The sequence below is a fragment of the Alligator mississippiensis genome, chromosome 5, assembly GCF_030867095.1.
Source record: "Alligator mississippiensis isolate rAllMis1 chromosome 5, rAllMis1, whole genome shotgun sequence".
In the NCBI taxonomy this organism is placed as follows: Eukaryota; Metazoa; Chordata; order Crocodylia; family Alligatoridae; genus Alligator; species Alligator mississippiensis.
Window position 1 is genome coordinate 83,796,850 of NC_081828.1, and position 23,186 is coordinate 83,820,035.

At 46.6% G+C, this 23,186-nt stretch overlaps 1 protein-coding gene across 3 annotated transcripts in view; it reads right to left on the reverse strand.

Moving 5' to 3' along the window:
- TNS3 (tensin 3) overlaps positions 1-6,864 on the reverse strand; it is a 571,451-nt gene extending 564,587 nt beyond the window's left edge. The window contains exon 1 of one of the 3 annotated variants that reach the window (XM_059728559.1): positions 6,704-6,864. In XM_059728559.1, coding sequence (XP_059584542.1) covers positions 6,704-6,796 — 93 coding nt within the window. In that variant the 5' untranslated portion in view covers positions 6,797-6,864. The remainder of the gene's footprint in view (positions 1-6,703) is intronic. The other 2 variants (XM_059728554.1, XM_059728556.1) reach the window with 2 other exon arrangements.
- Positions 6,865-23,186: the final 16,322 nt, after the last annotated feature.

A 23,186-nucleotide genomic window follows, 5' to 3' on the forward strand; every position in this document is an offset into this window, starting at 1 on the left:
CCAGGTGGGTGAGAGAGGGGCCCAAACTGGTGTAGGGTATTCCATAAAGATGAATCGCATTCCTAAAGAGCTCCTGGGGTACACTGGTGTTGCAGGAGACAGAGGTTTTTCTGTGCCACAATTAATTGAATACATTCAATGGGAGGTTAGTTCAGTTTAGTTTTCCCTAAATTGAAACAGTGGAAATGGTGGGTTTTTAAAAACCCACTGCTTCAATTTAAGGAAAACTAAACTGAACTAAACTCTTGTGGCATGTACAAGCACCCCTTCAAAGTAATAGTTCTGCTGAGGGAAAGGGTGACAGCCTAGAAATAACTGTGTTGGGGGAGGGGGATGTATGGGTGTGGGTGTGTGTGTGTTTGTGTATGGTGTGGGGATGTGCGTGTGTGGGGTGTCTGTGTATGGTGTTTGTGTATGGTGTGGGGATGTGCGTGTGTGTGTGTGGGGTGTATGTGTATATGGTATGTGTGGGTGTCTGTTTGCATGTGGGGGTGTATGTGTATGGTGCACATTGGGGGTGTGTATGGTGTGTGTAGATGTGCATGTTGGGGTAAGTATGGTGCGTGGGGGTGTACATGTGTGTGGGGGTGCACGCACGCATGTGTGTGTATGGTGCATGTGTGTGTGGTGTGATGTCAGGGGGTGGGGGGTGTATGATGAGGTGTGTGGTTTGAATGTACATTACATTCAAAATTCAAGGCTTGACATTGGAATCAATAGTACCAGCTATATTGTCATCAAAGAAGTTAAAATCGTGCAGTAAAAAGGTATAATAAGACTTGCAGGTCTTGAACATATGATGGTTTGGCTGTGTTATGATTATTCATTTCATGAAGGAGGCAAAAATGATAACACATTGCTCCTATCAGTCCAGAATTGTCAAGTGTCTCCTGGTTAGTTAAGCAAAATAATCATAATGGCATATAATTGGGTGCATCTACACATGCACTTTACTGTGGAGCTGACTAATGTCAAATGTGCCTCTATTAGGATGCGCCTCTATTAGGAATTAATTCATTCTGCTGTAGGATAGTACACAAACGCATGTGGAAATGGTGACTGGGGATGGCTGGGGCACAAGGGTGGTCCAATATGGGGGCTGGCTTGCCAGCTAGCCCCACACTGGAGTGCCCTCATGGTCTAGCTAGCCCCTCTGCAGCACGTTGATCCGGGCTGCTCTGCCCCAGCTCAACATGCTGCAGTCCTAGGTGTATATGTAAACACTGGAGTTTATTGATGTGTGCTAATTGCACATGTAGATGCACCCTCTGAGTATCTCTACAAATTTAGTTCAAGTGTGTACTTTTCACCATCAATAACTTGTGCCTGGGTGCAGAGAAACTGAACCATATGTAGTTGTTTAAAATTCTTATGTTTTAGGTATTTAGTTCTTTCTCTCCATCAGTGTTTAGAAGTTGGCATAATTCAAACAGAATTGAACCACAAAGCATTTTAGATGCAACATGAGGGAAATATAAGCAGGGCAGGGACTCAGAAATAAAACCAGTCTTCATTAATTAGCATAGCAATATTGATTTTTACTGTGAGAGTAGCCAAAGGTTGCAATCAGGATCAGGCTATGTGTTTCTATAAATATATATGAAGTTGTGATGCCAATTCAGTGTTCAGCAGTTAACTATCATCTTAGCATCCGTCAGCTTTCCATGCACTGGGATAATGGATCAAGGCTCTGGTGTTGAGAAAGGACACTGTTTTCAGGGACTGAAAAACTCTAAACATAGATTGATTTTATAAGAAACCTAGGAAGACCCTAGGAAGCTCATTACTAGCACAATGTGGGCCATGTACAAGCTGGGCACAGGTGTCCAGTTGTGGTCCTCACACCTCAAAAAGGAGATGGAAGAACTAGAGAAGGTACACAGAAGGGCAACAAAGATGATTAGTGGTATGGGTGGGCTTCAAAATAAGGAAAGACTAAAGAGGCTAGACCTATTCCATTTAGAAAAGAGACACTTGAGGGGGAGAATGATAATGGTTTACAAAATACTAAATGGTGAAGAGAAAGTAAATAGGGATTTATTATTTACGACCTCTCACAATACTAGAACTAGGGATCATGAAATGATAGTGGGTAGTTTAAAACTAAATGAAATGAAAGTAGTGGGTAGTTTAAAACTAACAAAGTTCTTTTTTACACAGTGTGTAATTAAGTGTGGCACTCATTGCCACCAGATGTTGTGGAAGCTGACATTTTAGCCAGATTCAAAAAGGGACTGGACAAATTATTGGAGGAAAGGGGCATCAGTAGCTATAGAACATGGGAGTTAGGGGTACAGACTGAATTAACACATCCTATACTGTAAATGCTGGAGGCTGCAAGTGAGAGAAGAACAGTGGAAAAACCTTAGTTATACTCAGTTCACTATGCCTTTCAGCATCCACTCTCTTCCATTGTGTGACACAGGATAATGGGCAAGATGAACCTATGGTCCGATGCAGTAAATGGCAATTCTTATGTTCTTAGGGTGCTTGTACATGTGACATTATTACCATGTACATGTAATGACAATGTCATTTGTGTGGCTTAATGGCGTCACACTGTACATGTACAAGGGTTTGGGGGGTTTTAAATGAGTTTGCCTCATTGCAAACTAAACTACATCCTGATGTGGTTTAGTTTGCAACCTTGTAAATTGCAACATACAGTTGTCAGCTCATCTCCCAGCTGTGGGAGAGGTGGGCAGGCTCAGCAGAGAAACAGGATTGGGCCCCTCTCCGCTTCTACTTTCAGCAGGCTCCTGTGGCTGACAGGATGCCTGGGGCCACCCAGGAATGGGCTGGCTTGCCCCTAGGGCAGTGCAGGAAGGTGGCGGGGGGGGGTGGCTGGGTTTGCTGGTGTCCAGAGAAGGCAGTGGGAACAGTGCACAGGGCTCTGGAAGCCCAGGCAGGCTCAGGGCAGTGTTGTATCGGGTGCCTCTGAGCTGGGGCAGCTCCCAGCCAGCTATTAGCCCACCTGCCTCTCCCATGGCCAGGGGCCAAGCTGCTGATGGGCCAAATGGCTCCTAAGCTGCGGGAGGCCCCAGTCCTTCCCTCTGTGGTGGTAGCACCCCCTGGGACCACCCATGCAGGCTACTAGCAGGCTGGGTGCTGCCCCATCTTGGGGTTGAGGAAGAGTTGGATCAGGCCAGGTGCCGCCTGCAAGCTGAGGCAGCACCCAGCCTGCTAGTAGCCCACCTGGGTGGCCCCAGGGGACCCCACCACCACTGCAGAGAGAAGGACAGGGGCCCTGTTCAGCTCAGGGGTCACTTGGTCTGCCGGCAGCTTGCCTTCTGATGGCGGGTAGGCTCTGGCTCTGACACAAAAAAAACAACAAAAAAAAAGGATTGATTGCTGGAATGTAACAGAAAAATTGAAATGGTGGGGTTCAGTTAAAAACTCACCATTTCAATTTAGGGGGCACAGAATAAAACCCTGAGGACTAAACCCCTGCCACATGTACAAGCGCCTTTATGTACCATATCTTGATTAGTTTGAGGGTACTAAAACGGCATCTTTTTCAGGATGCTCAGCTTAGAGTCTGGCAGTCAGCATTCCCTCTAAGCTGTGTGGCGTGTGCGGCTACACAGGCACACTCATGCCACGCTGCAAGGCACGCCTGCACGACCACGCACACTGAGCAGCTTAGAGGGAACGCTGCTGGCAGTAATAGAAACACGTGCGTGTGTCAACTGAAGACAAGTTTATTGAGTATAAAACCAGATGTTCTCCATTGTAAAATGCTGAGAGCAAAATGTTGAGTGGTAATTTGTAATTGCTGATCTCTGCCAAGTATTAAAGGTTCAGTTTACTGTAGAGTATCCCTTTCATATATATGTTTTTATTAATTATGAGTAAGAAGGACTTAGCAGAAAAACTGCAATCTAGGGCAGTGATTCTCATCCAAGGTGCTGCGGCACCTTGGGGTACCACCAGATCTCTTGGGAGGTGCCCTGAGGTCTGGGGAGAGAGGTGAGGTGTTAGGAGATAAGCAGAAAAACCAAACAGATAAGCACAGGTTCAGGCTTGTCCCCGCCTGGATCATCCCCCAGCTCCATTGCTGGGACCCTCTGCAAGGAAGTCAGCACTGTAATAAATAAGTTAGTTTTTGAAATTGGGTGCTGCTCAGTTGACAAAAGTTATGTAGGCGTGCCTTAAATCCAGGGAGAGCTGCCTTGAGTACAATGAGGGGTACCTTGAGTCCAAAAAGTTTGAAGACCACTAATCTAGGGAAATAACTCATAAAGTGCAGAGACAAACATTTACACTACTTCCTGCTCAAAATGCTTCACAAATATTAGCCCTCTAAACACCCTGTAAACCATGCATTATTAGCCCTATTTTTGGAAGGGAAAATTGAAATAGAAAAAGTGAAGTGGCTTGTTGCAGACAACAGCAGGATGAAATCCTGCCCACATTTAAGTCAATGGCAAAACTCCCACTAATTCCAGGGCAGCGGTGAATGCAAGGATTTCCTCCAGTGAGTCAGTGCCCAAACAAGGATTCAACCCCAGTCATTTCTGGTTCCCCTCTCTGTGCTAAACCATTAGAGTGCCCCTCCTTGCATCTCATGGGGGACGACAATAGAGCAGGGAGCGTTTGGCCACCCATAGGTAAAGTGAATAATCTATTGTGTGCTTTTAGAATGACTTAATGTATGTCATGCTTATTCCACAAGGTTTTTCCCACTCTAGAAGGGGATCATTTAATCATGATTATTCCTGCAGAGCTGAGAATCTCCAGTCACAAATCAGAGCCTCGTTGCGTTGGGCTTGGTGCAAACACAGAACAGAAGGAGCAGACATTCCAAAGTCATATTAATTAGGGCATCTGGTTAATTGGTTGATAATATCTAACATGTTTTTAAGAGAAGCTATACTTGTTTCTTAAAATCCTTGCCCGCCTGCATTTAAGACTGTTGGTTACAAGGGTATCTTACCTAGTGTTGCCCTTTGTAACAATCACAAAGAGCTGTTTTCTCAGGTTTGACATACTTCTTGTTCTTTGGATGACACAAGAACTCACATATTTTCAATAGATTTTTTGTTATAACCTCAGATTGTCAAGAGAACCTATTTTTTGATACAGTCAGAAGTGTTAGGGTAAATATAGTCTAAGTATTGACTGGAGTTGCTTACAGAACCATTGAAGTAACTTAGCCAAGCAATGTGTATTATGATCTAGGAGCAATTCTACCCCATCTTCTGCCATCTACAATACACACAGATAAGTCTGTGTTACATGTAAGTCAGCTAAGGATGCATTGCTCTTTTCCAGAGATTTATTCAAGAGTGCAGAAATCTCCTCTACACAGATCTTTCCTTTCAAAGCCTCATCATCTGATGAAATTAAACAAAAATCAGATCAGTATATGTGAAAACGCAGATTGGCTGTTTGGCATGGATACTTTTCAGGGTTCTTAACTCAGAATAACTCAAAACTGAAGTGAGTCAAATGGCAGTGATTCCGTATTTTAAGTGCTGATTTGCATTTGTTGTAACAGTTTATTTAAACTGTTTAGTGATTGGACTTGATAAACTGCTGCTGTGTAAACATATTGCTTTACTTACAGAAAGATATAACTCATGGTGTTTTATACTGCTAGCTATATACTGCTATGAAAGTTTCAACATACCTTTCAAACACTGAAATTATGCTTTTAGCTGTAACATTGTTTGATTGCCAATACAATTTGAGGGATAACAGCTTGGAGAATTTTATATATGTCTACAGGGGTTTTTTTGTGCGGACAAAATATATTTCATAACTTTTTCCTCATAAAATTTAGGAACGAGGGGAAAAATGGAACAGTGCTATATCATAATCTACGTAACATAATCCATATAAATTATGATCCTGTGCTATAACATAATCCCAATGATAGCTATAGATAAAATATGTGGGTGCTATTTTATATTTACAGATACATGTATTTGTGCTATAAATATATAAATAGACACATACGCAGAGACTTTCACTGAGCCCAACTGCAGCCTTTTCTTTCAGTTTTAGCCTGTAAATTTCTCCCTGTAATATTATCTGAAACAAACGTTGGAAATGTAGTACAGAAAAGACTATTAAACGTGCAAGCATGTTGAAGCAAGATTTCTCCCTAGTTCTTGAGTGCTTGGAATAGAGAGAAGGATAAAACAAACACTGTTACTAGGACTCTGTCTGCCATAATGCTTATTTGCTATTACAAAACCAAACAGCCTGTAAAGAAACCCTTACCAAGGGCATCTTGTTTGCTCCAGCATTATCATCTCAATAAAATCCTGTCAGCTAGCCTACTAAGAAAACAGTTACTGACTGGAAGCAAAACACAGCCCCTTTCCCATTCTGCGTACTAGTTTCTTCTCTTCCCAAGTACCGATGTTGGCTTAAGAAAATAAAATGAACTAAATCGTCCATTCTACTGTTCAAGGGTCATTCTACTGTTCAAGGGAGCAAGAGCCCACAGCATTCCCCCTAGGCATATAAAATCTGGTTATATGAGATGTAAAATAAGACACAGAGAGAGAAACAGAGAGAATACTGTACATAGTTCACATGGGGGGAAAGCTCCATGCCTAGCTCCAACAACGTAAGTTCAATAACCTTCCAAAAGAATCCTATCATACATACCCACTGCCCCAGCTCTTAAACTACAGTGTTTAGAAAAAAGATCATGCACCTACAAGACCGAGAAGGAATTAGTGCATTGTACCTGTTTAGAATTGTGCTCCAGCAAAGGCAGGGAACATTCCAGCTGCTTTTTTTTGTTGGTCTTCCTACAGCAGCGAAAGCTAATACCTTGCATTTTGGCTGGGGGCCTCAGTGCAAGAGATGCAACCCAGACTCTGTGGGCTCAGGGAAAGTTCACCTTTCCTGTGAAATGCCCTAACCCATTCTGCGTGGTATTAAGCAGCGTGTTCACCTTCTGATAGTTAACAATGTGATGTCAACCCCCACTCCCCACCCCACCCTCCTAATCCTTCCTGTCTAGGGATTGGTTGCTCCCTGACCCAAGAGACTCCACGGGGCATTTCAGATGTCAGCATGCGTTTCCAACACATAGCTGAGCATCCATTCAGCAAAGACCCCCCACCCCGCACACACACACACGTGCGCACGCACATACACACACGCTCAGCAGTTTAGCATCCCAGCTGGCCACAATAAATCTTGTCTGCACAGATACAGCTACCTGAGTTTGCAAGCATCATATAGTGCCCTGTAGTTTTGCTGCATGGGAAAAGGGAGAAGGGATGACTTTCCTTTTCAGGAAAAGAGCTGAATTCTCTATGCACCTATTGTTTCCTCTAGAGAAAAGAAATCCTGCTGCCTGACAACTTGAAAATAGGGAAAGATAAGTGTTAGATTTCAGTAGGAGGTGATGTGATGTCAGTTTTGCTGCTGACACATTCAATCCATGTGTGTTTTCTATGTTAGTAACTTTACTGGCAAGACGAGCTATGCAAGTTTTTCAGGTCTCAGGATTCTGCTAATTAAACCTATAGCATCCTATACACGTGGAGATGCTAAAGGAAGCATGGTACACTTGCTCTGAGCCCACTGGCATTGGCACTGCATGCCTTGGGAGAGACTGGAATACTTTGCATTGCTTAACTTTTGGTTTTTCTATGTTATATTATTCTGACCAACTATGGGGTTTTCAGATCCTGGCAATAAATCTTTGAACTGTGAACTTTATCGAGGCTCCCTAGCTTTCCTGGTGGCTGTGCCACTGGAAATAATAACAAAAAAAACTCTTCAATATCTGTTATCACAAGTACCATATCTAGTTACCACAGTACTGCTTTGCATTTCCTGGGGTGCGTCTGGACAAACACGCGCATGCCTCTTGCGGCATCTCAAACCAGTTTGAGACATCACAAGAGGCACACCGAAAATGAAAAAATGTTCCCCACGCTGCATATTTGCAGCGCAGGCTCAAAATCTGATACCTGGATTTCCGGGTATCAAAAAACAAAAAAAACACAACCTGTAGAAAAGCAGCACGGGGCATGGTTCCCCACAGTGCACTGATGCAAGCTGGGGCGCAGACCTACAGAGACGATCTGGCATCTGGCCAGAGTGTCTCTATGATGCCCCTGCTGCCCCAGCATGCTGCGTTCACATGCAGGGCTAGCAGGAGCAGTGCAAGGCAGCGTGACCTGGGCACTATCCCTGGTAAGTAGGGACTGGCTCAGCTCAGTGTGGAGCCATGCATCTTCAGGCAGCCCCGGGCTGCTCATGCTGTCACGGGGGGCTTGCCACCGCTTGCAGAGACTGCGCTTGTGCCGGACTGGGTCCTGCCTCCACAGAACCGGCCTGACCCAACCGTGCGTGGGGTCTGTGGAGGCAAGACCTGGTCTGGCATGATGCATAGTCCCTGCAAGTGGTGCTGGGTCCTGTGTGACAGTCTGAGTGGCCTGGGGCTGCCTGAAGGCGCATGGCCCTGTGTTGAGCCGGGCCAGACCTGTGACAAGTGGCGCTGGGTCTGAGGCAGCCGAGGCTACGCCATGGGGGGCCTCCAACAGCAGTGGGCCCCGAGCACCTGACGGCCAATGCTGCTGTGGGGGGAAGCTGTGGCCCCTCTGGGAGGAGGCTGTGGCTCCTGTGGGGGGGGGGGGGGGGGCTGTGGCCCCTGGAGGGGCAGTCTGAGAGTGAAGGGGGTTAGGGGCAGCTCTGATTTTTCGATGACAAAAATCCCCAAAAGTAAATGCAAAAGTGTATAGCTATTTATAATTTATTTTATTATGATGATAGAGGCACTGGTAGGCTTCCAAATTGTTTTAAACTTGTAAATATATCAATAAAACATTGCCCAACTGATCCCTCTCTATATAGTGGCGTTTCATTTTAATAGTGGAAGAACACTATTTTGGGTATTTTAATGAAAGAATTCGCATTTCTTATCAGAGAATTTGCAATTTTTAAACAGGGAACACCAGGAACTCTGCTGGTGAGACAAGTGGCGACATGAACGACTAGTGCCATGGCACCATGGCAGTGAGTGGCAAGCAGGGACTGCCTGCAGCCACTGGTGTCGGTATCAGCGAGCGGAGACTGCCTGCAGACACCAGTGGCGGCGAGTGGGGACCGCCTGCAGACACCGGCATCGGTATCAGTGGCGGCGAGTGGGGACCGCCTCCAGACACCAGTGGTATCAATGGGGGGGCCCACAGAAGCCATTGGCAGCCAATCTCAGGGGGCACATGCCCCCTCTCTCCCCCCATGTCTCCCCTACGCCTCGCCTATGAGTGGCAAGAGTGGGGCAGAGGAACCTGTCCAGGGCCAGCATTGGGGACACAGCTGGAGGGCAGATGTGGTGGCTGACCTCTTGGCTATTTGGGGCCAAGAGGACACACTTTGACAGTTCAAAGCAGGCCACCACAAGGAGCACATCTTCTGGGCAACAGCTGCCCAGAGGGCATAGCTGGGGCACCCTATCCGGGTCTAGCCGGCATGCAGCCATGGGGCCACAGGATCAAGGGGGTAGATTCTGTTGCAGGTGGCAGCAGGTCATAGCCAGACAGCAGCCCCCACTGCCAGACTGCTGCACTGTGTAGAGGGTTCAGGGGCTACTCTAGGTTAGGGCTTCTTCAGCAGTCTAGCTGTCACAAGGGGCTAGTGTCCCCAGATACCAACTGTCTGGGCCTCAGAAGATCCATGACCTGCTCGCCAGGGTAGATTTCTTTACTGCTTGGGCCAACTCAGGTACTGGCACCAGGCTCTAGCTCTCCCTGACTGCAGATCCAGGAGGAGCTGGGCAGGGTCATTTTGCCCCAAGTGGCACAACTTGCTGCACATTAGAGTGCATGTCCAGGCACATGCACTGAGGCAAAAATCTCCAGCACAAATTTGGATCAAAACATTTCTGCCGCTCTAGTAGCACAGGGAGATATTTGGATATCTGCACTTCAGCCACAGCACTTGCACTTGGAACAACTACATACCTGAGATATTGGATGGCTCTATCCCTGTTACATTCCTCTGAATATATATTTTTAATATGAACTATTTCTTGTAAAAATAGCCTGTCTCAAGTTTTAGTAAAAGAACTCCATGCACCATAGAGATTGTATCTGTGTAAAGTTGTCTGTTCTTAAATTGAGAATTAGAAAATTTTGGGTGTGTCTTAAATTCAAGGCCATCCTGTATTCAAAGGAATACAGTATTCTGATGTGATTTGTAAAAGGCCCACAACACGAAATCACAATTTCCAGGAATAATGATAGAACATAACAGGATGCCTTATATAAAACATAAGAAATATTAACTGGCTATGATAACTCTGAGAAGGCTTGGATGTTCATGAGCACATCTGTACATCTACCATTGTCCCCCCCAAACGCTAAGCATGCATTGCTGGTTATACCACCCTTTAGTATCTGGCTTTGAAGGAGCCTTAGTAATAGGGTTTTAGGACCTGAAGAGAGAGTGTTCTATTTTCCACCCTTTAGCTCAGATTACTCCTAGCAAAGGGATTTATTTTGAGGCTACCCAAGTAATCAGCATTATTTACACTGTAGCTGGTAAGAAATATCATTTAATAGATTTGTTCTAAGGGCCATATCCACGTAAAGAAATACCAAGGATTTACTTGTTGGCTCACTCCCACCAATGTAAACCTGAAGAAAACTTGGCACAGGATCAGAATGAGGTTTGTACTTTGACTTGTATGCATCTTGGACCAGAATTTCAAAAGCACCAGAGTGAACTGACAGCAATGAGCGTTAGTTGTCTCGCCCATTCAGGCATTTCAAAATCTCACTACATGTTAATCTGCATCTATGGGTACCTAGATGTCTTTGTAAATCTTGCTCATGGACACAAAAGGTCCTGATCCTGCACTGTTTCCTTACACTAAACAATACCTTCCCCACTGAGGAATTGTAATGAGTTGAATCTATTCCTCAAATGTGTGCTTTAGACACTTCTTATAGGTATGAGTATTTACATCAGCACCCGCTCAGGCTTGTGCTTCCAGCATTTGAGACTTGAATTGAGACACTTCTTTAATATGGAAATTTAAAATTAGCGTCTTATTTAAAAAGTGAGATTATATTTTATACTTAACATAAGATCAGGGAAATACAGCCTTCCACTAAACAATGCAAGAAGGAAGAGCTAAATGAAGAGTGTACCAAACCTTTACAAATCCAGTCTTATTAAACCTGTTAAATAAAATATGGTTTTCATTATTCATGATGGCCTTCCTTTTTATTTAAAAATATTGCATGCGTGTGCGCACACACATTGCTGCAGCAGTAATTTTATATAGAAAGGAAGGCCATTATGAATAATGGAAACCATATTTTCTTTATATATATATATATATATATATATAATGATTATACAAAGACCTCATTCTTTGAAGGGATATTTATCATTCTAGTTACATCAGCTAGCTTGGGGTATATATATTTATTATACACGCACACAAATATATACACACACATCTATATAAATATTGAGCTCATGCATCTTGTCTGCTCTGAAAAGAAGATATAAGTATTACATTTACATTGCTTTATGCCACACAGTCCTCTACCACTAGCATCAATGGCAAAACTTTTATTAAACTCAGTGTAATTAGGCTAAGGTCCTATATATGTCCTCATAGATTTCAAACTTCTTCTCACAACATTTATGGAGGCCAGTACATAGTGCCAGTTAAGCCAGCAGGCAAGTATTTAAATTGTGTAATGAGCTCTGAATCTAAAACATTTCAGCTATGAAGAGACAGTTTCTAAACTGGTTTCCCAGTCATGAAAGAATGAGAACGATTAAACTCCAAACACCCTTGCAGGTTTTTAAAAGCTCTTCTTATTAAGAAGAAATATGTTTTCTATGTGAATGTGATTTAAAAAATAACTAAGGAATGCAGAGAACAATTTTACACTACTTCCAGATACAATTCCATACCCCAAAAAAGCATGAAATAAATCCACCTTTCCCCTTTACAATAGTGGAATACAAGGCTTCAAACTCTACATTTTAAAATTGAATGGTTTTGTTTTTTCCTTTTGAAATTAATATTAAATGATTTATGTTTTTTTAGTGCAGCAAGAGGGAAAATTTAAAGTAAAACCACTCCTCCCCCCTCTAACACAAATGGCAGCTCATCACTTGTGAATTTTGTATAATGTTGTGTACATTTGCTCACAGAGAAAACATTAAGCAAAAATATCCTGCCACCAGCTTCCCAGCAACCTTACCTCCCTATTCCTATAAGAAAGCAATCACAACAGTCACAAAGTATAAGTGATCATAGCCCATCATCACTTAACTTGCTCCCAGCACTGTTCATAAAACACAAAGTAGGATACCCTTATTAATACACACTAGGCATGTCTACATGTGCAATTAATGCACCTGAATTTTCAGGCGAATTAATAAACAGCACCCGAGCACATGTCTACATGTGTGCCCGGATCAGGACGAAACTAAACCTGATAGGAGCATCTTATTCCAGAGCTGCTCTGTCTCCCCTGCAGCAGTCAGGAGGTGCTCCAGGGTCCCTTAGGTGCCAGCTCTAGGCCGGCAGGAGGCACTGGGAGCAGCCCTGGTCAGCTCTAGGGGGTGGGGGAGGAGCTATCCCCAGCTCTGGGGCCAGCTCTGAGCAGTGGGGAGCTTGGGACTGGGCAAGTAGGAAAGGGCAGTGACAGTCCAGTGTCCCAGGCTGGTAGTGGGGAGCCATGCCCCCTATTTTGTGTCTCTGGGAGGCTTGCCCTTGGGATGCCCCAGGTGCCTTGGAGCATTGCGGGAGGAGAAGGAGGTGCTAGGGGGAGAGTGGGTTGCAGGTGGCCTGGGCAAAGGGAGGGTGAAGTTTCCTTGGCTTTCCTCACTTGATCCTTGGGAGACAGGAAGCCGCAGCTGCCAGGGGGCTACCTCTGCCTCTACCCAGCTGTTTCTTCCTGCTCTGAACTGCACCCTGACCGGTGGAGCAATCTGGGCTCACAGGGCTGCCTGGCTCCTTATGGTAACTATTCTTCCTCCTCCCTCTCCCCCACCGCTGTGGGGCCAGGAGGGGTGCCCTGTTCGGTGCTGGTGGTGGGGGGGAATCTTTTCCCTCCTTCTCACCCCCCCATGGAGGGGTGGGGAGAGGGGTGTTGTGAGGCTGTCTAGCCCCAAAAGGGGACTCTTCCCCCCTGCTTCTCCCCCATCACTGTTGGGTGGGGAAGAGGGGGTCTATGGGATATTGCCCAGCCCCAGAGGGGGACTTTTCCCCCCAGGGCAGGTGGAGGCTCTGTTCCATACTGCAGAGAACTGCTCTCCCTCCTCTTCCTCCCCCCAGAGGGGCAGCAGGAGTGCAAAGCTCAGCTGGATAGGGTGTGGGTATGTGAGGTGTGAGGGAGGGTGGGGGATATAGGGACCCTCACACACTGCCCCCATGGCATGCAGCCCCCTCTGTCTGGCAGCAGAAGCAGGTGGGGAGGTCAGGGTGCTCGTGCCCAGCACAGGTGCAGCTCTGATCAGCGCTGCACAGCAGGAGGGAGTGGAGCCTGCCTTATCCCTTTGACTTTGCTCCCTGAGCCTGAACCTGCAGTGGGGGAAGCCCCGCACTGGAGCCAGCTGCTTCCTCCAGTCCGCGCTGTACAGGGCCCCACATTCTGCCAGGATTGGAGGGAACCCTGCCCCCTGCTTACCCACAGAGTCCAGCACAGGACTTCTCCATGCGAGTGCAGAGCTGCAGGCACAGCACGGAGCCACAGGGGTAGAAGTGGCTGCACAGGCTGTGTGGAACTGCACTCCTTGCCCTGCCCCCAGTGCAGTGCTGGCTGCCTCTATCACAGTTCTACACCATGCCTGCAGCTCTGCACTCACACGGAGAAGCCCCATGTTGGACTCTGTGGGGAAACGGGGCAGAGTTCCCTCTACTTCTGGCAGAGTGCGGGACCCGCACAGCAGGGACTGGGGGAAGCAGCTAGTTCTAGTGCGGGGCTTCCTCTGCTGCAGGCTCAGGGAGCAGAGCCAGGGGGATAAGGCAAGCTCTGCTCCCTCCTGCTGCACAGAACTGGCCAGAGTCGTGCCTACACTGGGCATGAGTGTCTTGACTTCCCCGCCTGCTGCTGCTGCCAGGCAGTAGTGGCTGCATGCCAAGGGGGGAGCAGGTGGGGGTCCCTACATCCTCCCTTACACCTCACACACCCACACCCTGCCTAGATGAGCTCCGTGCTCCCATTGCCCCTCTGGGGGGGAGGAGGAGGGTAAAGAGTTTCCCCCAGCATGGAACAGAGCCTCCCACTGCCCCTCACCCCCGCTTTGAGGTCAGGCAGGATCACATGGAGCACCCCTCCCCAGCCCCGCAGTGGCAGGGGGGGAAGGGGAGAAGGAGGAGGAGTCCCCATTCAATGCCTCACAGCATCCCCCCAGCACAAACCAGAGCCCCTCTCCAAACCCTGTGGTACAACCAACCAGCATGGCCCCGTTAAGGTGAAGGGAGCAGGGAGAAGTGTCAGTCCCTCCCTCCATCCCCTCCTTGCACTGCATCCCCTTCCCCTCTGCTCCCCAGTAGACAGGCTGACCCTGCCTGCAGTAGGGGAAGAGGGGGAGGAGGGAAGAATTAACCCCCTTCCTGCCCACTTTGCCTTAACAGGGTTGTACTGGCTGGTGTCTCTGCTAGAGCTGGTCCCTGCTCTGGCTAGAGAGCAGAGAGCCCCACCCAGCCCATAGAGCATGCTGGGATGCTTGGGGTGTCTGGTTTATCTTAAACCAGTAAGGGGTCTGGGACAGACATTGCATAAATTGGTTTGGGCCAAATCAGTTAAGTCTGATACTACATTCAACCAGGTTTATCTCAAACTGGTTTTGACCATTTTGAAACTGGTTTATGTGCACTGAACACCTGTTCTGTTACAGTGGGGGCAGGCAATTATTTTGGGTGGAGGGCCGCTTACCGAGTTTTGGCAAGCTGTTGAGGGCTGCATGGGTAGTCCCATCCCCTGATGGGTGCCCTGACCCCTGGTCGCCATCTTGTGACCGGAAGTCCCACCCCTTAACTCCCGACCTTTGCCACCAGAAGTCCCTCCCCTTGCCCCCAGGAGTACTCCTTTCAGCAAGGGGTTTTGCCATCTCAGAACCAGAAAAATACCAAATTATAGTCTAAAAAGTGAACATCTACAACATTCATTAATTTGATTTCAAAAAATATTTTTGTCTTGATTTACATGCGTTTGTGTAGTATACATAGGGGATGGTTGCACAACAGCTTAAAATGAAGTGTGAGTATATGGGGTGAGGGAGCATGTGGGTATGTGTGTAGATATGTGGGGTGTGGGGGAGGGTGTGGATGCATGTGTATGGTGGGGTGTATGTGTGGGACTCACCCTATGAACACACACACACACTCTGCCCCTGTGCCTGCACACACACACACACACCCTACCAGCGCGGTCTGATGATGCAGCCGGGAGGTGCTGAAGTAGGGCTGGGGCAGGAAAGCAGGGCACTGGCTGGGGATGGGGTGGGGCTGTGTTGCTCAAGCCTGCAAGCCTGCTGAGGGGTCCTTCTGGGTACTACTGCCCCTGGCTCCTGTCAGCTGGAAGTGAATAAATATTAATTTACTACATTTTTAGGGGCTCCTCAGGCTAGATAGAATGGCCTAGCAGGCTGGATGCGGCCCGCAAGCCATATTTTGCCCACCAATGTGTTACAGGTTTAAACCGGTTTTTGATCACTTAAACTGCTTTTTGTGTAATGTCTGTTCCTAGCCTTGTAGACTAACTAAATCAGAGATGTATAACGTAAGTTTTTGTAAACAGAGGGCTTTCTTCATCAGATTCTGTGAAGGGACTTCAGGGAGCAGAGCTGCTAAATAGAAAGCTGTGATTAGAATATAAAGGATAGGGAAAAGGGGAGGAAAAAAGAAGGAACACTGTTGAGAGAGAGAAAAATGCAATGAACCCATATGTGACTACAGTTAAGATAGCTCCTGCAGCAAAATCATTGGGATTACATAATATTTTGTTGAGTATGTTAAAACTGGGCCTTTAAGCTTGTTCTCCTTAGGAAGGGGTGTACATTGAGTCAAATTACTTACCACCATTAGCAGCTTAAAAATGGCAAATGGGCCATATTACCTGTCACTCACTCTAACAGACAGCAGTAGCTTAGAGGGGCTTTGTAAAGAGCCAGAGCAGTGATCATAGGCGACACGTAGGGCAGGCACAGGGGGCTCATGCCTTCTCCCCCTCCCCCTGCCCCCCCCCCCCCCCCGAGATTGACCATCGCTGACACTGCTGCCAGCTTCTGCGACTGGTCACCAATCGCAACCCTCCTCCCCACACTGACGCTGCTGCCAGCTTCTGCCAGTGGTTGCTGCTTGCCACCCCACTGCCAACGCTGCCACCCACAAGTTGTGCCTCCTCAGGCTTGGGAAGCACCAATTGTTCATGGCAGTGATACTGGTCTGACTGATCTAACCTACCATTTAAATTTGCTTGGAGATTAGTGATGACAAGTTTAAACATTTCTGTGGTCCCCAAGGCAAGAAAGGGGGGGAGGTGGCTTTTTCTGCTCAAGTAGTGAAGGAAACATCTGCACATGTGGAAGAGACAAGACTAACAAGCAGCAACCTCCAGCTCACTAGAAACAGACATCTATTTCTGGCACAAGGAGGGCTTCTTTGGGCATAGCATTTGCAGGGTTGCTCACAGCTTAGTGATCTTCAGACATCCTGAAAAGTGTCACAGCAGAAAGTAGTGGAAATGGAGATATAGCCATGATAAAACCTGGTGGTGTCAATGGAAAATTTGGAAAGAAAGATACAGGAAGGGGAATGGAAAACAGTGTCTGGTCCCCAAGAGGCTCACTTAGCCCCGATTCAGCTGAACGCAAGATGGATTAGCGGCAGTAAGAGGAGCAGAATCCTTTTTATCTACATTTTCTGAACATTCGCTTGGAAAACACAAGCTTGGGCTCCCAAATCCTGCTCATGATCATAATTTTCATGAGTTCAACAGTGCTGGGATCTGTGATTTGTGGTCAGCCCCATCTGAGGAGAAGGATTATTTATGAAACTGGGATCCTGATTTCAAATACCTGCAAAGAAGGGTCTGAGTGGGATTTTGCTTTGCTTTGACTAAAATTATCAAACTGTGACGAAGCTTTTAATTTTGTATTAGAAGACTGTGAAATATAAATACATAGAAAACATAGAAAGTTTCCCTTTCAGAGCCCATTTGGTGTAAAAGAGTATTTGTGCAAAACCCATGTGGTTTTGTCTAAACTAGGAAGCACAACAGAAGTGTTGCTTTTATAGGATCCTGTGTTACTCTTTTTGTCAGCTGTAGCAAACTACCTCTTGATTTCACTGGGCACACACAAGAGTCTCTTGCATGCATACCAACCCAGCCGCTGGCTTCTTTACTATTCATTCCATCCAAGAAGAGCACACACCAGCTGCAGAGACTTCCTCAGCACAAAGAAGGGTTTTTAAACCCAAAAGCTTGCTAAAATTTTTTTCCAACTACTGTATTTATGTTGGTCTAATAAAAGATATTAGATTTACCCAAAGAACCTTGTCTGCCTATGTGCTTAAACCAACACAGGTACAACCTACATCCCTCTTGCTAAAAAGTACACTTAAAAATACATTTTCCAGCTTTCTACCGGCCTTTGTTGCCATTATTTACTCTTACTTAACATGGATATTTTCAGCTTCCAGTTTACCTGATTTGGGTGCCCCTTTCCCTGCACCATACTACCACAGCTGAAGTATGAAAAGATGCTCAAGCTGAATCCCTCCCATCATAAACAGCAAGAAGATTCTGGAAAGAGACTTGTGACTGCACTGAACTCACTTGAGGATAAGGATCATATTGCTTCTCCAACTATCCTGGTTGCTATTTCCTTGCTTAGGTAAGGTAATCACTAATCACCACATGTGTCTACTTAAACACTGTGTGTAGCACCTGAGCTCTGGTGACATGACTGTTGTTTGCCATAATCCACTCTTTAGCAAACCAAACAGAAATACAAAGCTTTTAGCAAGAAAAAGATGCTTCAACGTAGCTCTCCCTACCCAACTGCAACCTTACTTTAAGCAAAGCTTAACTATATTTGAAGCATAAGGCACAAGCAAGGCTTGTGAGGGACATAGAACAGTGGATGTGTATGATGATGCTTAAAGGCCATCTGCTTCTTGTCCAAACATCATACCTATTGAAGCTGAACTTAAATCTCTGCCACTTTGCCTCTTTCACTCTTCAGGCATCAACATCTCACTGTGTTGCAAAGCAAATTCCTCTTTACAAGGGCTGTGAATGCTGGCTGACTTGGGATTCAGGTGAGTAGGAACTCTTAGTGCGCTGCTTCTAGATTTCCCATGGATTCCTGGTATGAAACTGCTGGAAAGAATTAATTTTTGTAAAGATAATAATGGCCAGAGCATTCAGAGCTGGATGCTTGAAGTTAAGGACCTGAATCCATGTTTAAGAAATGTAAGAAGTCACCTGATTCTCAGGGTTGCATAATGACTGCAACCCAACCAAAGGTGTAACTGCAACCCCACACACAGGGCAGCTGGGCAGTGCAAATTCCTGCTATGCTGATAGCTGTGGCAATGACTGCTTTTGTGCCCCCCCCAAAGTTGTGCCTGGGCTGCTGTCCTGGTCAACTTTCTACCCCCAGTTATGCTACTGACCCTAACTGAAGGAAGTGGAAACTACAAGTGCTTAACACCTCTGGAAATTCAGACCCAAGGTATCTTGGCATGGACACTGAAGCACCAACAATAAAAAGACTCTTGCAAAAAAATGCTGGTCCTCTCACTAGACACAGCTCTCTTGATGTTTGGCCTAGGGCCTCAGGCTATAGAAAAACTCCCTCTATCAAGCCCTCAGAATGAGGCTTCTTGGGTGAATAAACATGACATGCTTGCTTAGCTGATTAATCCTTTCACAAGTGTCATACAGAATGACAAATAAATGAAAATCCTCAAGACATTCTGTGCACATGGCCCTAGTGTTTGCCACTGGTACAGTATATTTACAAAGTTTGCAAAGCTGGAGATCTGACACAAGACCCACTCCTCAGTCAGCTCCCCTCCCACTCTTAACCTATAAAGTCAACTTTACTTGTAGAAGTACCGAAAGGGTGTTGTTGCTTATTGTTGATTTTTATTATGTGTGTACAATGATTAATCATGGTATGTAAGCTAGTGTCACAAATTCTGTTTGAGGGAAGAACATGTGTTACTTTGATATGTAACTTTTCACAATAAATGATTTTTTAAAATCTTAACTATTTTTATTGAATGCAAATTAAAATAAGGAATAAAATGTAAATCACTCACTACAAACAAGGTCAGTAACAATAAATTTTGTGCACCAAAAAACATACCCCCCCATACACACATTGAAAGCATTTTCTTCAATATGCAAACATTTCAAAACATAGAAACATCTTGTCACTGAGCTAAGCATTAGAGGGGAAAAAAAAAAAAAAAAAAAGTGTTGTTTTGTTTGTTTGTTTGTTTCCCCGCCCCCCCCGCTCATTGAAGCGATTAAAAAAAAAAAAAAAAAAAAAAGCATTGTGGTGGTTAGGAGAGTGCAAGCTGGTTCTGGATCCACCAATGCTCCAAAGCTGTGATGTACATGCAGTCACTTTCCCAGGTCTTTCTAATGGGTGGGTTGGGGGGGGGGGGGGGGGGCAGAAGGATGATGTCTCCAGTATAAAAGAACTACTTTTAAGGAGTCCATTATTTGTCCTTTGGCTTTGAGATATGGCTTCCCACTAATTAGAAACTGTCCTATGTGCAGTATTGCATTAACCTGCTCTCCTAGGGCATGAAGCAGCTGTGGAGGAGGACTTGGAGCATTTTCCTTCATTGCACACCGCTATATCTCAGTCTACTGCTGAAGAAGCTGTACGGTGTCCTTGTGTACCTTGCTTTTAGCTCCCCTTTTTACATTTTTTTTTTTTTTTGCACCATGTTCTAGGCCCCTTGGGAATTTTCCAGCATATTGGTCCCCTCCAGTCCCCATTCTCTCTGGCTGCAGCCTCTGTGCAGTGGAGAACCCCTGGCAACATGTTGCCCCTGGTACATTTCTGCCATCTCCTGAAATGGGTCATTCAGCTGCTACAGCAGTTATTCAGGATATTCAGCTGAAAGCACCAGTAAAGACAGACAGACTTATTTTTACAGTGACAAGGGACCAAATTTCCAATAATGCTCTTCTCAGCAATAGGCAGACAGTCAGACTTATTTCTGAGTGCTCTTTTTCAGGACAGCAATGCAGCAGTAGGCACAGTGCATTGGATGGGGTTTCTGTAAGTCAATAACCATAACAGGAGGGGGCCCATGATTGTAGAACACTCCAGTGCATGCTGGTTAACCTCCCAAGTAGAGGTGACTATGGCTGATGTGTTGTTTCTAAGGACTATACAAAGATAGATGCTTCAGGCAGATCAGGGTTGGTAGGTACTTATGTTAATAAGACTCAAAAGACATCACCACAGAGCGACATAGGAAGGCTTCTACCAACGTGGAAGAAACAGAGCTGCCATCCCAAGGAATCTTAGAGAAGAGGTCAAGGAGTGTCTTCTCAAAAAAAAGTTGCAAAGCTTGTACCAAAGGATAAACATTCTTTTTATGTTCTGGTGAACAAAATCTCTCACAAGGAAATAAGGATTGTCATCTTACAGTAAACCAAAGACTGTGGCACTGGTGTCATCGGGAAGGCTTTGGCTTCCATGACCACAGTCCACTCTTTGGTGAAACAGGCAGTGAGCTGCTGGGAAGGGACAGCTTCCACCTCCCTCCACTGGGAAGGAGTCTCTTCTCAGCCAGACTGGCTGTCCTGCTCCACCAGGTTTAAACTAAGCCTCCAGTGGATGGGGGAAAACTACTACCCATGCTGGCCTGCTAAGCAACCCTTGCAAAGCCAGCAGGCCAAGGCACTTAAGGAAACCCACACCTGCCCCAGGCTTGGAATGAACTGTTGGCAAGGCAAGTGCCCCCCCAAGGGGACACTTGCGTGCCTATACACAAATGGCAGGAGCTTGTGGAATAAACAGGAGGAACTTGTCCTCCTGCTAAACAAATAACTATGATGTAAGAGATAACGGAGACCTGGTGGGACTCCACCCATGACTAGACCACAGGTATAGATGGCTATACCCTGTACAGGAGGGATCAAGTGGACAAAAAGGGCAGGGGTGTAGCTCTCTCCGTCAAGGAAAGCTATGCATTCCTGCAAGCCGACATTGGCACCCATAGTGGACGACTTGAGACCCTCTGGGTTAACACCTGTGGGGAACAAGGCACAGGGGATACTATGGTGGGAGTCTACTATGGACCCCCTACCCAGGGTCAAGACCTTGACCAGGAGTTTGCCAGGGAATTGGCTGAGGCCGTGTGCTCCCGGTGTATGGTTGTCATGGGAAACTTTAGCTACCTAGACATCTTGTGGGAGGAGTGCTCAGCTAAATCCGAGCAGTTGCAAAGCTCTCGTGTGGATGACCTCTATCTGATGCAGGAAGTCTACAAGCTGATGACAAGTAAAACACTGCTTGACCTGGTACTGGCAACTAGAGATGACCTAATCAGCGACGTAATGATTGAAGGGAAGCTGGGTGACAGTGACCACAAGCTGATCACCTTCACTATCCACCATAAAGATGGCAAGTCAGTCAGTAATACAGAAGTCCTCAACTTCAGGAAAGCTGACTTTGACAAGCTAAGGAGGCTTGTCAGTGAGGCCCTAAAAGGCCACAACCCAGAAGGAGAGGGGAGTTCAGGACAAGTGGTTGCTCCTCAAGGGAGCAATCCTGGATGCACAAACAAAGACTATCCTGTCTCGGAGGAAAGGCAGCAAAAGGGCACAGCATCCCTCTTGGCTCTCCAGGAAACTAGCGGACCTCCTGCATCTTAAAAGGAAGACCTACAAAGGATGGAGGACTGGAACCACCACCAAGGAGGAATAGTCTGCTCTGGTCCAGACCTGCAGAGAGCAAACCAGGAAAGCCAAGGCTGTGATGGAACTCCAGTTAGCTACAAATATCATGGACAATAAAAAGTCCTTGGTGGAGGGATTGGAGTCAATGTGTGTGGGGGGGACAGAGTCCAAGTTCTTTGCTTGGGGAAGGAAGATGGGCAATAGCTACCTATCCTGGGCTGAGTTGATCCTCGATGGCCAGTTGGGGTCTTCTCTAGCAAAGTGCTGTCCAGAGGGGGTCACCAGCAGGGCCTCTGAGTGGATAGCCTGCCGAGTTGCCGGCTCCCACAGGCAACATGGGCCCAACTGCAGCTACCGCCCCTGCTCTCCCCAAGACGAAAACGTAAGGTTTGTTGTGGGAGACTCCCTCCTGAGGGGGCAATCTGCCACCCCTGACCCCTTAGCCCGGGAAGCCTGCTGCTTCCTGGGGGCCCGCATCCAGGACATTGTGGAGAGGATCCCAAAGCTCCTCCAACCCACAGACCACTATCCCATGCTCCTAATTCATGTGGGCACCAATGACACGGCATGGAGCGCTCCCAGCTGGGTCATGAGGCACTACAGGGATTTGGGAGCAGGGCTAAAGGGTCTGGGGGCACAGGTGGTGTTTTCGCCGATCCTCCCAGTCTCAGGCTATGGGCTGAGGAGGGAGAGGAGGATCCACGTGGTCAACCAAAGACTGCAGCGCTGGTGTCGTTGGAAAGGCTTTGGCTTTCATGACCACAGCCCGCTCTTTGGCGAGAGATGCCAGGAGCTTGGGGAATAAGCAGGAGGAGCTCATCTTCCTGCTCAATGCAAACAATTACGATGTCATAGGGATAACGGAGACCTGGTGGGACTCCACCCAGGACTGGACCACCGGTATAGATGGCTATACCCTGTACAGGAGGGATCGTGTAGAGAAAAGGGGCGGGGGTGTAGCTCTCTGTTAAGGAAAGCTACACATCCCTGCAAGCCGATATTGGAGACCAGGGGGGATGACTGGAGACCCTCTGGGTTAAAATCCGTGGGGAACACAGCACAGGGGACACAATGGTGGGAGTCTATTACAGACCTCCCACCCAAAGTCCTGAGCTTGACCAGCAGTTTGCCAGGGAACTGGCTGAGGCAGCATGCTCCAGGACCATGTTTGTCATGGGTGACTTCAATTACCCGGACATCTTGTGGGAGGATCACTCAACAAAATCTGAGCAGTCGCAAAGCTTCCTCTCATGTGTGGATGACCTCTACCTGACTCAAGAAGTCTATGGGCCAATGAGA